The sequence below is a fragment of the Oryza glaberrima genome, chromosome 8, assembly GCF_000147395.1.
Source record: "Oryza glaberrima chromosome 8, OglaRS2, whole genome shotgun sequence".
NCBI lineage: Eukaryota > Viridiplantae > Streptophyta > Magnoliopsida > Poales > Poaceae > Oryza > Oryza glaberrima.
Window position 1 is genome coordinate 9,493,818 of NC_068333.1, and position 13,742 is coordinate 9,507,559.

The 13,742-nt window shown below is 48.3% G+C and overlaps 2 protein-coding genes across 2 annotated transcripts; one reads left to right on the forward strand and one right to left on the reverse strand.

Moving 5' to 3' along the window:
* The first annotated feature begins 4,209 nt into the window (after positions 1 to 4,209).
* Positions 4,210 to 6,317, forward strand: LOC127782078 (transmembrane 9 superfamily member 11-like). The gene has a single exon (XM_052309143.1). It carries the CDS (start codon positions 4,227 to 4,229, stop codon positions 6,240 to 6,242), a length of 2,016 nt encoding a protein of 671 aa, XP_052165103.1. The 5' UTR covers positions 4,210 to 4,226; the 3' UTR covers positions 6,243 to 6,317.
* A 632-nt stretch (positions 6,318 to 6,949) lies between these two features.
* Positions 6,950 to 12,540, reverse strand: LOC127782076 (uncharacterized). Its single transcript, XM_052309142.1, has 6 exons — positions 11,298 to 12,540; positions 10,488 to 10,579; positions 9,794 to 9,868; positions 9,628 to 9,689; positions 8,482 to 8,551; positions 6,950 to 7,915 (listed from the first exon to the last, which is right to left on the reverse strand). The coding sequence occupies exons 1-6, from the start codon at positions 12,523 to 12,525 to the stop codon at positions 7,220 to 7,222; spliced, it is 2,223 nt and encodes a 740-aa protein (XP_052165102.1). The 5' UTR covers positions 12,526 to 12,540; the 3' UTR covers positions 6,950 to 7,219.
* Between the last annotated feature and the right edge of the window lie 1,202 nt (positions 12,541 to 13,742).

A 13,742-nucleotide genomic window follows, 5' to 3' on the forward strand; every position in this document is an offset into this window, starting at 1 on the left:
CGGTGACATCGACGGCAAGGGCAGCGCGGTGGATGAGGACGGGAAGGACCAGGTGTCGGAGCTACAGGAACAGTGGGGGATGGCGGCGTCAATCACGTTGCTCCAGCTGCACGTTGGCCCTATCCTCGTCGACGCCGCACCGCATCGTCGTTGACCTCCTTGCCTCCGGCCGATGGGCGCAAGAGCTGGTGAGCCGTCGGTGGTGTTGGCTGCAAGGGCGGCGCGATGTATGAGGACGAGGAGGACCAGCCGTCGGAGCTGCGGGAGTTGTGGGAGGATGGCGGCGCCAATTGCGTTGCTCTCGCTGCACATCGGCCCCATCCTCGTCGGCGCAACACAGTGTTGCCTCCGCTGCTGCGTCGCCCGTCACTGCCTGTTGGACCTCTTTCTCTCCTGCCTCACCCTGTCGGCCTCCTCCGCACCCACTGGCCAGCCCGCCCAGACAAGGAGCAAAGTGAGAGGGAGAAAGGAGGAGGAAGAGAGAGAAGAGAGGAGAGATATGGTGATGACATGGTCAACCTGACATGTGGGGCCCATGTGGGTCCCACGCTGACTCGGTTGCCACGTCAGATAAAACCGGGTTCAATACCATCTAAGGACCTATAGTAACTCAGTTTTGTAAGTTAAGGGATGTTATAGGAGTATCTGGTTTTTCAATTGAGGGACGATTTTGTAATTCGATGATAAGATGAAGGATCTTAGATGTACTTTTTCTTTTTCCATTTGTTTGGTATCCTGGGAAGCTTCATAAATCCTACCCGAGTACACTTTCTTTGGTATGCTAAATCTTTTTTTCTTTGAAAAAGTAAATTGTATTCACGGTACAAGAAATTATCGGGTGGGTGCGCTTCAGTATAAACACTTGAAATTTGAGTAGTGAATCAACTTACTAGATGGTGCATTTTCAGTCAAAGTGCAAGTCTCGTTGGATTTTTTTGCCACATCAGCGGCACATTGGCACTGATTAAACACCACCAATCTCTAAATTTCAGCCAAATACCAACCATTCACCATCTCACCAGCATCCACTATCCACATATCGTGAGAGCCATCTCCCCCTTCCTTAAACTGATCAGCAACAAATCCACCGGTGTGTCTCCATTGATTAACATAGTAAATTATCGGTGCATACTTGCTAAACTAACAAATAAACGCTTAAAAAACAATGCAAACATGTCCACCTTCATCATGGCCTCGGTTCATGTGATGATCCCTATGCAGTTAGTAACATGTAGACATCAAAGCCACAAAGCATATAGGGATTAAAACCTGACCGAAAATGTCGTGTGGCTTCCACTTGCCCGCTGGGGCAAAGAAAATCCCACAGGGCTTTCACTACAATTGAAAATGCACCGCCTAGTTAAGTTGGTGTACTATAACGCTTAAATTTTAATTTTAAGTTCTTGCACTAAACTGCACACACCTAACAATTTGTTGTACCGTGAATATAATTTACTCTTTTTCAAACATTTAATTTGGATGAGAGCGCGAACCTGTAACTGCTCTAAACTACAAGTCTGAACTCATGCAAAGAGAAAGTGAGATAACATGAGTTGTGGCGCCACAAATATAGCAACGTCATTTAATAAAATAAAATTGTTGTTGTTTGTGTATTTGAGGTAATTACCAAGTAGATGACATGGTTAAAATAAGTTGTAGTAGCCTCCAGAACTTGCTCTTAATAATCATTGTTCCCTAGCTGTAGGGTATGTAGGGCATATAAAACCACAATTAATATTGAGCTCTTAGAGTTGTTAACAAAATACTCCCCCTATCGGAGTAAGTTGATCGAGATGGAAGAGAGATGGCAAATGAAACAAAAGGATCGTTGTTAAGCTTAGCAATAGCTCAATATCGACTCTTAGCGCTTATAAAATGGAGATGGAAAAATGGAAAGAAATTAATACGTAGAAAATTATTTTGGTACATTAATTACAGCTTTTGTCTTCTTAACCATTATAAAAAGATAATTTCTAAATAAACTACGAGCCTACATACCGAGCTATATCTTTAAATATGCCCTTAGAGCATCTCCAACAGCCTCTCTATTTTACTCTCCAAACTAAATTTTAGCTATTCCAGCTTAAAGAAGTCATCCAACAGCCTCTCCAATTGGATGGCCAAGCCCCATCCGGCTGGCCAAAACCCTCCCTCCACTAGCCAAATTTGGCCAGCCAAAAGTCACTAGCCAACTATGGGCCCCACACACATTCCTCCTCCCATCTCCTCTTCGGCTCCTCGCATCGGCTCGCTTGCTATGTCCTGGTGTCGACGACGGCACAAAGGAAGAGGCGTCGAAGCAGCGACTGCCGCTGTCCTCCGCGCCGTCGCCCGCCGTGACCACGCCGTTGCTCGCGCTGTCCTCCGCGACCGCCGCCACCAACGAGAAGCAGAAAAAAGCAACATAAGGGAGGGAGCGTGGAGCGGACGAAGCCAACGAGGAGTGAATCCGGCTTCGCCATTGCTAAGCAGGAGCCCGTTGTGCGTCGCTGTCATCCCCGCGTCGCCGTCGCAGCACCAATCCCGCACCCACACAGAGGAGCGCCATCACCACCGTCGTCATCAAGGTCGCCATCGCCATCCACCGCTGCCGTTGAGGTCTCCGTCGCCAGCCGTCGCTGTCGTCGTCTGCTACATCGCCATTCGCTGCCATCGTCACCGAGGTTGCCAAGTCTAGAGGCCTCTAGCCAAGCACGGCGTCTGCCCCCGCCAGATTCGCCCAGCTCTGCCCCCGCTGGATTCGGGGTGGGGGCGCGACCTCCGCCGCCTCCATGCGGCCTCCGGCCCCGCACGGCGGAGACCTCCGCCTCCATTCCATGGGTCGTCGTTGAGGCCGTCATTGCCAAGGTCGCCGTTGCGAGCCGCCGCCGTCAGCCTCTGCATGATCGTCGTCGCGCACTTGCACGGGAAGAGGGCCATGAGAAGAGGAAGAGGGAGAAAAAGAGGAGGAAGAAGGGGTAGTAGAGGCTGACGTGTGGGTCCCAGTGTCATAGGTTCGTAATGGAGAGTATTGATGGAGAGCCTGTTGGAGTGAGGAATGAGTTTGGGTTACCAAATCAATTGGAGAGCTGATTATATAAGTGTTTGGAGAGTCCGATTTGGAGAGGCAATTGAAGATGCTGTTACATGGAGCAAATCTTGCTAATCAAACAAATCCAATATATCCATGGTTGCATCTTTGGCGACCACAAGGCCTGCTAGTTTCTTCTTGTGCTGGAATCTTGATCTATGTTCAAAAAGGTTTTCTTGCTAGTGAGGCTAGCTAGCTTTGCTTAGTCAAAATGTACGACAAGCATGCAATCATCAATTTCTAACGCTGGTCTTATGTGCTAATTAACTTTGCTCGTTTGCTACTCTACTTCGATTCTACTTAAGTTGTAGCTAGGCAGAAGGACTTTGGTCCATATTTTCTCTTTTTTTGTAGAGTTTGAATATTTTTGTATTTAGTTGTAAATGTTTATCATATATATTTTTTATGTATATGTTAGAACAATTTATTAGTTGACCCTTTTTATCTAAAATATAGAAGTGAGTGTGTTTAAATAGAGAAGAGTATAAATTTCACAAAAATACATATACTTTGATTAAACTATCACAAAACTACATATTTTAAAAAGGTGTATCACAAAACTATAGATTTAGGATGAAAGATCACCCGACTATACATTTAATAATACAATTATCACAAAACTACAAATTTGGCTTCATGTTTAGTACTAAACTACAACATTTGTAACCGTAACATAGCAGTAGTGGTAAGGATTATTAAACTATAGAATTTTTATGATAACTCTGGTATTAAATCTAATATTCGATCTTAAATATGCGGTTTTGTGATAGATTTTATATTAAATATATAGTTTTGTTTTGTAACACTTTCAATATGTAGTTTTGTGATAATTTAGTTAAACTACCCGTAGTTTTGTGAAATTTACTCAATAGAGAATAAGGGGAATGATAATAAGAATGGTTAGATTTTCACTTAATGTTGAGAAAAACTGACCAAAATTCATCTAAAAATTGGACAATCCCATTAAGTAAACCTATTCGATTTTTCACACCCAGTTCATGCTCTCAAAAACTCCCATTTCATGGGTGATAACTGATAAGTAAAGTACCTTTTTTTTTCTTTTCTTCTTTGATAATCAAGCAGGTGTACTCAATAAGAACAGGTTTTGCACGACACACATTGATCAGCTCACCTCTTCATCCTCCTGCACGCGAGAATGGCCATGGCGACGCCAATGGCTCCCCGCTCCACGTTCGCCATCTTCCTCATCCTCCTGCTCCGTTCCGGCCACTCTCCGGCGGCCGCGTTCTACCTCCCGGGCAGCTACCCGCACCGCTACCGCCCCGGCGAGGCGCTGGCCGCGAAGGTGAACTCCCTCACCTCGCCGTCGTCCAAGCTCCCCTTCCCCTACTACTCCCTCCCGTTCTGCGCGCCGCAGGGCGGCGTCAACCGCGCCGCCGAGAGCCTCGGCGAGCTCCTCCTCGGCGACCGCATCGAGACCTCGCCGTACCGCTTCTCCATGCTCAAGAATGCCACCGCCTTCCTCTGCCGCACCGACCCGCTTCCCCCCGCCACCGCCGACCTCCTCATGTCCCGCATCGACGACGCCTACCACGTCAACCTCCTCCTCGACACGCTCCCCGTCGTCCGGTATGTCAAGAACCTGGCCGCGCCAGGGGTGTTCGTCCGGTCTACCGGCTTCCCCGTCGGCGTGCGCGCCGACGACGGCGAGTACTACGTGTACAACCACCTCAAGCTCACCGTGCTGGTCAACAAGCCGCGGAACGGCACCACCAGGGCGGAGGCCCTGATGGCGACCGCCGACGCCGTCGAGCTCATCAGCTTCGCCGGCGGGAGCAAGGACGGCGGCGGGTACACCGTCGTCGGGTTCGAGGTCGTTCCGTGCAGCGTGGAGCACGATGCGGCGGCGATCAAGGGCAAGAAGATGTACGACGAGCTGCCGGCGAGGGCGGCCGCCGGGTGCGACCCTTCGGTGGTCGGCATGCGCGTGCGGGCCAACCGGCCGCTCGTCTTCTCCTACGAGGTGGCGTTCGTGGAGAGCGGCGTCGAGTGGCCGTCGCGGTGGGACGCGTACCTGGAGATGGGCGGCGCCAAGGTGCACTGGTTCTCCATCCTCAACTCCATCGTGGTGGTGGCGTTCCTCGCCGCCATCCTGCTCGTCATCCTGCTGCGCACCGTGCGGCGCGACCTCGCGCAGTACGACGAGAACGGCGGCGAGGCGGGGTTGGCGCCGCAGGCGGACGAGCTCGCCGGGTGGAAGCTCGTCGCCGGGGACGTGTTCCGGGAGCCCGCCCACCCGGTGCTCCTCTGCGTGATGGTCGGCGATGGGGTGCGCATCCTGGCCATGGCCGTCGCCACCATCCTCTTCGCGGCGCTCGGGTTCATGTCGCCGGCGTCGCGCGGCGCGCTCGTGACGGGCATGCTCGGCATCTACCTCCTCCTCGGCTTCGCGGCGGGGTACGCCGCCGTGCGGCTCTGGAAGACGGTGCGGCACGGGGACAGCGCCGGGTGGAAGCGCGTGGCGTGGCGCGCCTCCTGCGCCTTCCCCGGCGCGGGCTTCGCCGTCTTCACCGCGCTCAACTGCGTGCTCTGGTACAACGGCAGCACGGGCGCCGTGCCGTTCCTGCTCTTCGCCGTGATCCTCCTCCTCTGGGCGTTCGTCTCCGTGCCGCTCACCCTCGCCGGCGGGCTGGTGGCATCCCGCGTCGGGCACCTCGAGTACCCGGTGAAGACGAACAAGATCGCGAGGCAGGTGCCGGCGGCGCAGTGCTCGCCGTGGGTGTTCGTGGCGGTGGCGGGGACGCTGCCGTTCGGGACGCTGTTCATCGAGCTGCTGTTCATCATGTCGAGCCTGTGGCTGGGGAGGGTGTACTACGTGTTCGGGTTCCTGCTGGTGGTGATGGCGCTGCTGGTGGCCGTGTGCGGCGAGGTGTCGGTGGTGCTCACCTACATGGGGCTCTGCGTGGAGGACTGGAGGTGGTGGTGGCGCGCCTTCTTCGCCTCGGGCTCCGTCGCGGCCTACACCCTCGGCTACGCCGTCTACTACCTCGTCTTCGACCTGCACAGCCTCAGCGGCCCGGTCTCCGCCGCGCTCTACGTCGGCTACTCGCTGCTCATGGCGCTCGCCGTCATGCTCGCCACCGGCGCCGTCGGGCTCGCCGCCTCCTTCGCCTTCGTCTACTACCTCTTCTCCGCCGTCAAGCTCGACTGATCCATGGCGTCATCGTCCGCACTGTCCACGTCATTTCATTATGTAGGTGATCTATGCGTTTTATTACTACATGATAATAAGATTATTATTTTTTGTTCCTCGTTTTGGTGTTTTCCATTTTGTACTTCATGAGTATACACCGTAGTAGTACTAGATAGAAACGAGTTTGAGTTTGGTTTAAAGGAGCACTATTACAAAGATTTCACTTTGTATTTATATCTGCACGTGTCAGCTGTTTGACTTCCACTGCCTTTGCTTAAGATCTATCCATGTGTCAAGTGTGACTACACATAGCTTTGCTTAAGCTTTATTCAACCTGTCAACTTTACTAGGTCTACGGGAACCTTTTCGTGAGATGAGAGATAGGCAAACAATTTGCTAGGTCTTCTCATCGTTCAGAGAACTTCTGTTTAAACTTACTGGTTAGAAACCAGATCCAGCCATTCTGTGTATGAAGAGACTCACTAGTTTGGATTTGGCTTATAAGCCACATGCAGTTTTCAATTTTAGAACTAGTTTAGGGTTTAGTGTTACAACCGCTAAGTATAAAAGCTTAATCCTAGAATTATTTCAAGTTCAAACAAGCAGAGGGATTCGAGACGCAAGACGAATGCAACCTGCTGGCTGATGCAAAGATCACAGGGAGATCACAGGGCATCCATCGCAGCTTCACATAACTTCAGAAAGACAAGTTGACACAAAAACACTAGATGAGACGTACCATGGAAATAAATAACTTTCCTCCAGAGAATTGAACAAAACAACAGGGAATGAAAAATGTGAAATGCCGCAATGTAAACAAGATAGAACCTACTGCCTACAGCCAGGGGCATCGGAACCCACGATTTCGCGTGCTGTTTGCCGCGGCCAACGGGGTTATGCTCTCCTAGCATATATACAACTAGGTTATCAAACTCAAGCGGCTGTAAAAGGTACATAACATAGATAACATAGATAGATAGAAGGCACATATGGTATTAATACTTATTCTTAGCTCCCAGCCCCATTGACTTGGGTCGCCTCACCGCAGTCAAGGGGTTGACGATGCCCTGGCCATCCTTCCCCAGGCCAGAGCCCTCAACGAACCCCATCCTCGCCATCATCTTGGATCCAAAGCCCTTTGTATGCCTCTCAAAGGAACCAACGCCACCAATCTCCACTTTCCTCAAATTTCGCCGTGGTTCTGACCTTGCTTTGGTTGGTGGTTCTGACCTTGCCTTGATTGCCTCAGCCTCGCTGTCAAATTCTACTCCCAGTCCAAGAGATTTGGGACGTTGAATTGGCTGGATGGGCTGCATCATGCCTTGGCCATCTTTGCCCAGGCCAGTTCCCTCAATGAATCCCATCTTAGCCATCATCTTAGAACCAAAGCCCTTGGTGTGCATCTCAAAGGTTCCCAGCTTGACAGAGTCGCTTTCAACAATTTTCTCACATGAGACTTCACCACTGGTTGCGGCAACTGCAATTGTCTCAGTAACAGATTCCGCCATAGTGCCACAGGAGACAAAAGATACAGGACGTTCAGCAAATGATACTTGTTTCTTGGAAGATTTCTTTCCACTGGAAGTCTGATTCCTTGCCAACTTTCCTGGAGCTGAGAGGCCCTTCACTTGGGCTGGACGTTTAGAGTTCTCCCAATTGACAGTAAAGTCCTCAGGCTCAGTTCCCAAGAGCTGAAATATAGAAGAAAAGCAATTTAGACAGAAGATTGGAACAATTAACACTGGCAAGGAGATAACATGATTGCAATAAAACAAAATATCAAGACCAATTATGTCAAATAAAATGTTTTCTGGTGAATATCAAGACAAAAAAATGATGTACAATGTTTTATGTTATATGTAGAAATACTACAGTACTGAGATTCGACATAGTTTATTACTCCCTCTGTTTCATATTATAAGTCACTTTAGATTTGTCTAAGTCAAACCTTTTAAAGTTTAACCAAGTTTGTAGAAAAACATACCAACATTTACGACATCAAATTAGTTTCATTAAATCCATCATTGGATATATTTTTATAGTATATTTATTTTGTGTTGAAAATACTGCTATATTTGTCTAACTTGGTCAAACTTGACGAGATTTGACTTAGGACAAACCCAAAGTGACTATAATATTAAACCGAGGGGCATAAAAAAAGGAAAAATGTGATGTGAATTCATGAAGGGCTCAACGAATCAAAGCACTTCAAAATTGAACAGAGTGGCGACTAACAATATGAGCAGTGTATACACACCTTTTCAAGTCGGATTTGGCCCTCAGAAGATGGTAAAGAAGAATCCGCGGTTAATGCCACAGTGACAAATCTGCAAGACAGAATTATTGACTTTACGGCAAGAATGTTGTATTAACATTTGACTCAACGCAGCTGCATTCAGCAGATCAAAGAATTTCCATATGATTTTTTTTTACTTACACAAAATAATTAGAATGCAAGTTAATTGAAATTTGGGGTATCCATTTAATTTGCAACCTCACCAACTAAATTTTTAATATAGTGCAAAACCACATATGATGTCAATTTTCTCATATGGACATGGGCTTGACTAGCCAACATAAACTGATTTTAAACAAGAAAAAGATTGCAACTACCATTATCTCCATTACATGTCATAATTGATATAAAATAGGTAAACAGCAGGTAAGTATAGAAAGCATAAAAATGCAATGCTACAAGATGGTTGGGAGGTGCAATGTCCTGCATACAACTAACACATAACCATCTTGGTATAGATAACCAGGTTATGGCAGTTGCTATATGCGCAGACACATCGCTTACGCGATGAACACGACAAGGAAACACGTCATTGTCTTACGTCTCTCGTATCAGTGCCCATGCATAACAGGGGAGTGGTTAATAAGCCACTGCACCCTTTACCACTGTCCATAAAGGACAGATGGTTTGTTGCAGGAGAGGTCATGCACCTTCCTACCTTAAAGAGTAAAATAAAATAGCGAATATAAAACAAGAAGAGCAATTTGAGTGGGTAAGTCGGTTAGGAACTAAGGATGGATCTGTAACAGTCAGAGCAGTCGGGGTATAGGGAAAGAACAAGATCCTACACCAGTAAGGCATTACTTAATACAATGACAATTATGTAAAGATTTTAGTTTGAGCCCTAGCAATGCAAAAATTCCAGGCACATTGAAATGACATGAACTCGCATGCATAATGATGATGTTTGGTATCATTCACCATGCTGCAACATAAGCATACCTCAAGGAGTTAAGGAAACTAACTAACATGCCTATCATCATCGAAGAGATGGGAAAAATGACTCATCATTATGACATGTTGTATCAAACCAATGTGTCCGTGGCAAGATTCAACATGACATGGGAGTGCTACTAGGATCGGTAAATTTACTCATATGGCACTTACCTTTTCTTTCCTGAACCTTGACACCCACTCTTCAAGTGATAAATAGATGCAAGGCGTTGAACCTACAAATTTAACAACAATAATGGCACAATTAGCATGCGCTTGAATACAAATGCTTTAACAAGCAATACAAACAATCAATGATAGACAGACATGCATCTAATACCTGCGAACAGTCTCGAGTGTGCATTGGTTGGAAGCATACCATATCAACCTGATCTACGACCATCTTCCTCAATTTCTGCACATAAGAAACAGAACCAGGCCACACATCATTTTATACTAACAAGGAATGGGGAAGGGAAAATAACCAAGTACCATCCAACAACAGAAAGCATAAGAAATCCTATGCGAGTATGAAAGCTCAAAGTTTACCCATAACCAGCTTGATTAAGAAAACCAACATAAAGGAAAACAGACAGCATAAGAAGAGCTACAGTGGATATGAAACTCTCTCTAGGGATGTGCATTTCTCCATATTGTGCACATCTTATCTTGTACCTCCACTTTAACAAACAGAGTACAAAACTGAATCCAGATAGCACCACACTAACATCCTCCGGTTTAAAACTCAATGGACAGAATCACATTGCATAGACCCTGAGTTTCAAAATGTAAAAGGTCTCTTCACATAATGTTGTATTACTACTATTTTCTTGCATTTATCACTGAACTTTGTACAATCCCTAATATCTTTATACCATATCATAGACATTAATGACTGTGTGCTTGCCTTTTTTTTTAGGGGATTGAGCTGGAGAATTAGAAAATAACTAGACTCCTGCTATGATGATTTAGAATCATACGGGCATAACTTTCAGAATAAGGTCACTTCATGTGAAAGCAACTATAAGACTCACAGTATTAATTTGATCTAAATCAACTCCTCTGCCTAGCATTCGTTGGCGGCGCTTCTTTGCAATGAGTTCCTTCCGATGCTTCTTTTTCTCACCTGAATCACATACAAAAAATTTTACAAACCCATCGCAATATAGGTTTAATATAATGAGAACATGAACATTTGAGCAGGCACACAAACATAATATAATTGTAACATACGTGAACAAAGAAGAGCATTAATGTAAACAGTGGCCGAGCAACTTTTTAAGAAGCTGAACTTTGCAAGGATAATCTTATTCCCTGCAGACTTTTCAATCTGAAAGGTCTACATTGAGTTACTTCTCCATATGGAGACGGACAATCATAATGTAACACAACAAGCTAGTTGCGCCAATGTATTAAAAAGGTACACAATAGATAATCACTGATCAACCTAGTGCTATTTTTCTAAAATCAATACACACCATCTGCCATGAGCCCATGACTTCTATTAAAAAGAGAGTGGAAATTGGGCAATACTTATCAGCTATTATCTCAAATTCTCTGTAAAGTGGAAACAATAGCATACAACCAGACTTACTTTATGCCATCTTTATGAAACAAAAAATTTAAAAGCTTTAAAACAAATCAAACCTAAATGTTATTAACATACACAAACAACTAGTAAGAACATTCCATGATTAATGGAAGCTTGGCAGTCTTAGCACTACGACTTTTCAATTCAAGATACATAGTGAGATGTGCTTGCCCGCTGATTGTTCTAATTTTCCCATATTTGACAATGGATAACATAAAAGAAAAAACAACAGAAAACAGTGAAGGCATTTTACCTGGTACACTCTGATACTTCTTGCTCTTCCTACCCTCATTAGGCCAGGACCTGGAGAGGTGAGAAGATGATGAAGCCACCTTTGCTCCCTTTCTTAACCTGTTTGCCATGCGTACATCCTTTACCATCATCACATCATCCAGACCCATCACTCGCATACTTGCCAGGTCCCGGTCACAAGCCCTGACAGCAGTGCCCTTTCCCTTCAACCGATCTGCTGAGCTCGGCCTCTTCATCCCATACTGCTCGGATGCATTCATCAAGGCATAACCCTCAAGCTGTCCCTTCACCTTCTTCAAGAACCCATCCTCATCCTCATCTGTATCCATCTCATCGTCATCATCTGAATCGACCAAATTCATTCCAGCCACCCACTTGCTGCTTAACAGCTCCTCACTCCCGCCGATCCCCTCCATGTAATCGGCAACAACCTCATCATCAACTGATGAATCACCAATGCTCAAGTCTTCCTCTGAATCTGATCCAGACAACTCCGAACCACCTTCGTTGACATCACTGCCTTCCTCGTCACTATCACCATCATCATTGCCATCTCTCCCCTCATAATCTGATTCCGATTCCTCATCAGAGTCACCCACCCCCGACTCTGGCGATGAGATGTCCTCCGTGTAGATCCGAATTCCCCCAATGGACAAAAATCCCTCGTTGCGCTTGCCCTTAGGCTTCTCCTTCGGCTTCCTCGGCGTCACGAAGGTGGCCTCCTCCAACTCCTCCACCTCTTCGTTGCTGCAACCCCGGAATCCCAATCCGAGATGCAGCCCAGCCTCACCAGCCTCCTCCTCCTCCTCATCCTCCTCCTCGCCGTGAAACCCCAGCCCGATCCCGCCAACCGGGCCGTACGAGTACACCGGGACGGAGGCGGAGGCCGGGTCGGCGCAGGGGGCGGTGTCGATGGTGACATCCAGCACCTGAGTCGCCCCCTCGAAGGAGGCGGAGGGGCGGAGCGCGGCGTAGCTGAAGGGGACGGCGTGGGAGGACGAGTCGGACGCGGAGTTCGACGACCCGCCTCTGCCGCCGCCGCGGCGCCCGCCCCTCCCCCCGCGGCCGCGGCCGCCCGAGGAGGACGAGGAGAACGCGGCGGCGACGGAGGCCGGGGAGACGAAGGAGGGGAGCTCGGGGACGGGGCGGCGACGCCCGGCCCCGGCGCCGTGCCGCGGCCCGCCGGCGGTCGGGTTGCTGCGCGCGTGGCGGCGCTTGCCGCCGGCCATGCTAGGGTTCCGGCCTGCCTCGAGATTCGTGCGGCGGCGAGCGGAGGGAGGGAGGGGGGGGGGACCCACCTTCCGTTCCTGCGTGCGGGGGGGGGGGGGGGGGGGGGGGGGGGGGCGCGGTGCGGTGCGGTGCGCGGTGCGACGCGTGCAGTGCGCGTATTTGTAGCTGGCCGCGTGCGGGATCGGGAGACGAGAGGCGGAGGGGGCTGTGCCGCCGGGGTGTGTTTCTCTGGGTTTCGTAGCGGCCAAGTCGATTTCTATGACTTCCCCGCCGGGGGGGACGCGGATATGCCGTTTTCCGAGATGCGATGCGATACGGTGTGGCCGGAGGGAATTGGGTGTGGAGCGATGGACGGTGCAGATCACCGATCGATCGGGTTTCGTGAGCACGAGGCGGTGCAGGTGGTGCACTGGTGCCCCCAGGCCCAATACAACCACACCGGTCGGCCAGCCCATTAATTGTTGATTGCAGGGAAAGGAATAAGTCCATTTTAGATCTCTTAATTTGAAAGTGAGTTTGATTTTCGTCATTGAACCGAAATAACTATATAATAGGTCCATTAACCGTTAAAACAAACGCAATATAGGTCCCGAATTTTTTATTTATAATAAATAATTACCCTTAAATTAAACAATTAGTAAATCGTTGGGGGGATTTATAGGAGTAGGATGGACGCTAATACAGAAAGCGTCCAGAATTGGACGCCGTTGTAAACAACGTCCATACTTGGACGCTGTTGGAACCAGCGTCCACCTCCCTGGTGCAGCCAAGCCACGAATAGAGTGAGAACAATCAAAAGAAAACCCAGACAATCAAAAGAAAACCCTAACTCTAGCGATGAGCGCTCGATCGCGCATGCCGGCAGCCGGCCACGCATCGTCGTAACTCATATACGAGTTCACCCTCTCTACGACTTTGATCCATCCGCTTCGTCGTCCAAGCCACTCTCGTCGTCGACGCCAGGGCCTTCGATTTGTCCGTGTTTTACGGCGCCACCAATCCTGCAATCCAGCCACGGCGCCGTGTGCATTGGCAGCTCTCTCGTCGTGAGCAACAGGTTTGCCCTGCAATTTATATCACGCATGCATGTCTTTTCACTTATAGCATGTCTCTGCTCACCCTCATCTAATTAGCATTAATTGATGTGTACTACATTGTTCATACCTATAGACATGAGTGTTTTATTGAATATATGTATAGATTATTATCCAACTAG

What these genes read in the sequence shown, in the direction of transcription:
- LOC127782078 (XM_052309143.1), top strand. Translation starts at nt 4,227, where the DNA reads ATGGCCATGGCGACGCCAATGGCTCCCCGCTCCACGTTCGCCATCTTC.
- LOC127782076 (XM_052309142.1), bottom strand. Translation starts at nt 12,525, where the DNA reads ATGGCCGGCGGCAAGCGCCGCCACGCGCGCAGCAACCCGACCGCCGGC. An exon ending in ATTTAGATCAAATTAATACT is followed by an intron (nt 9,869 to 10,487) that starts GTGAGTCTTATA and finishes TCTTATGTGCAG; the next exon opens with AAATTGAGGAAGATGGTCGT. An exon ending in CAAGGTTCAGGAAAGAAAAG is followed by an intron (nt 8,552 to 9,627) that starts GTAAGTGCCATA and finishes TCTGTCTTGCAG; the next exon opens with ATTTGTCACTGTGGCATTAA.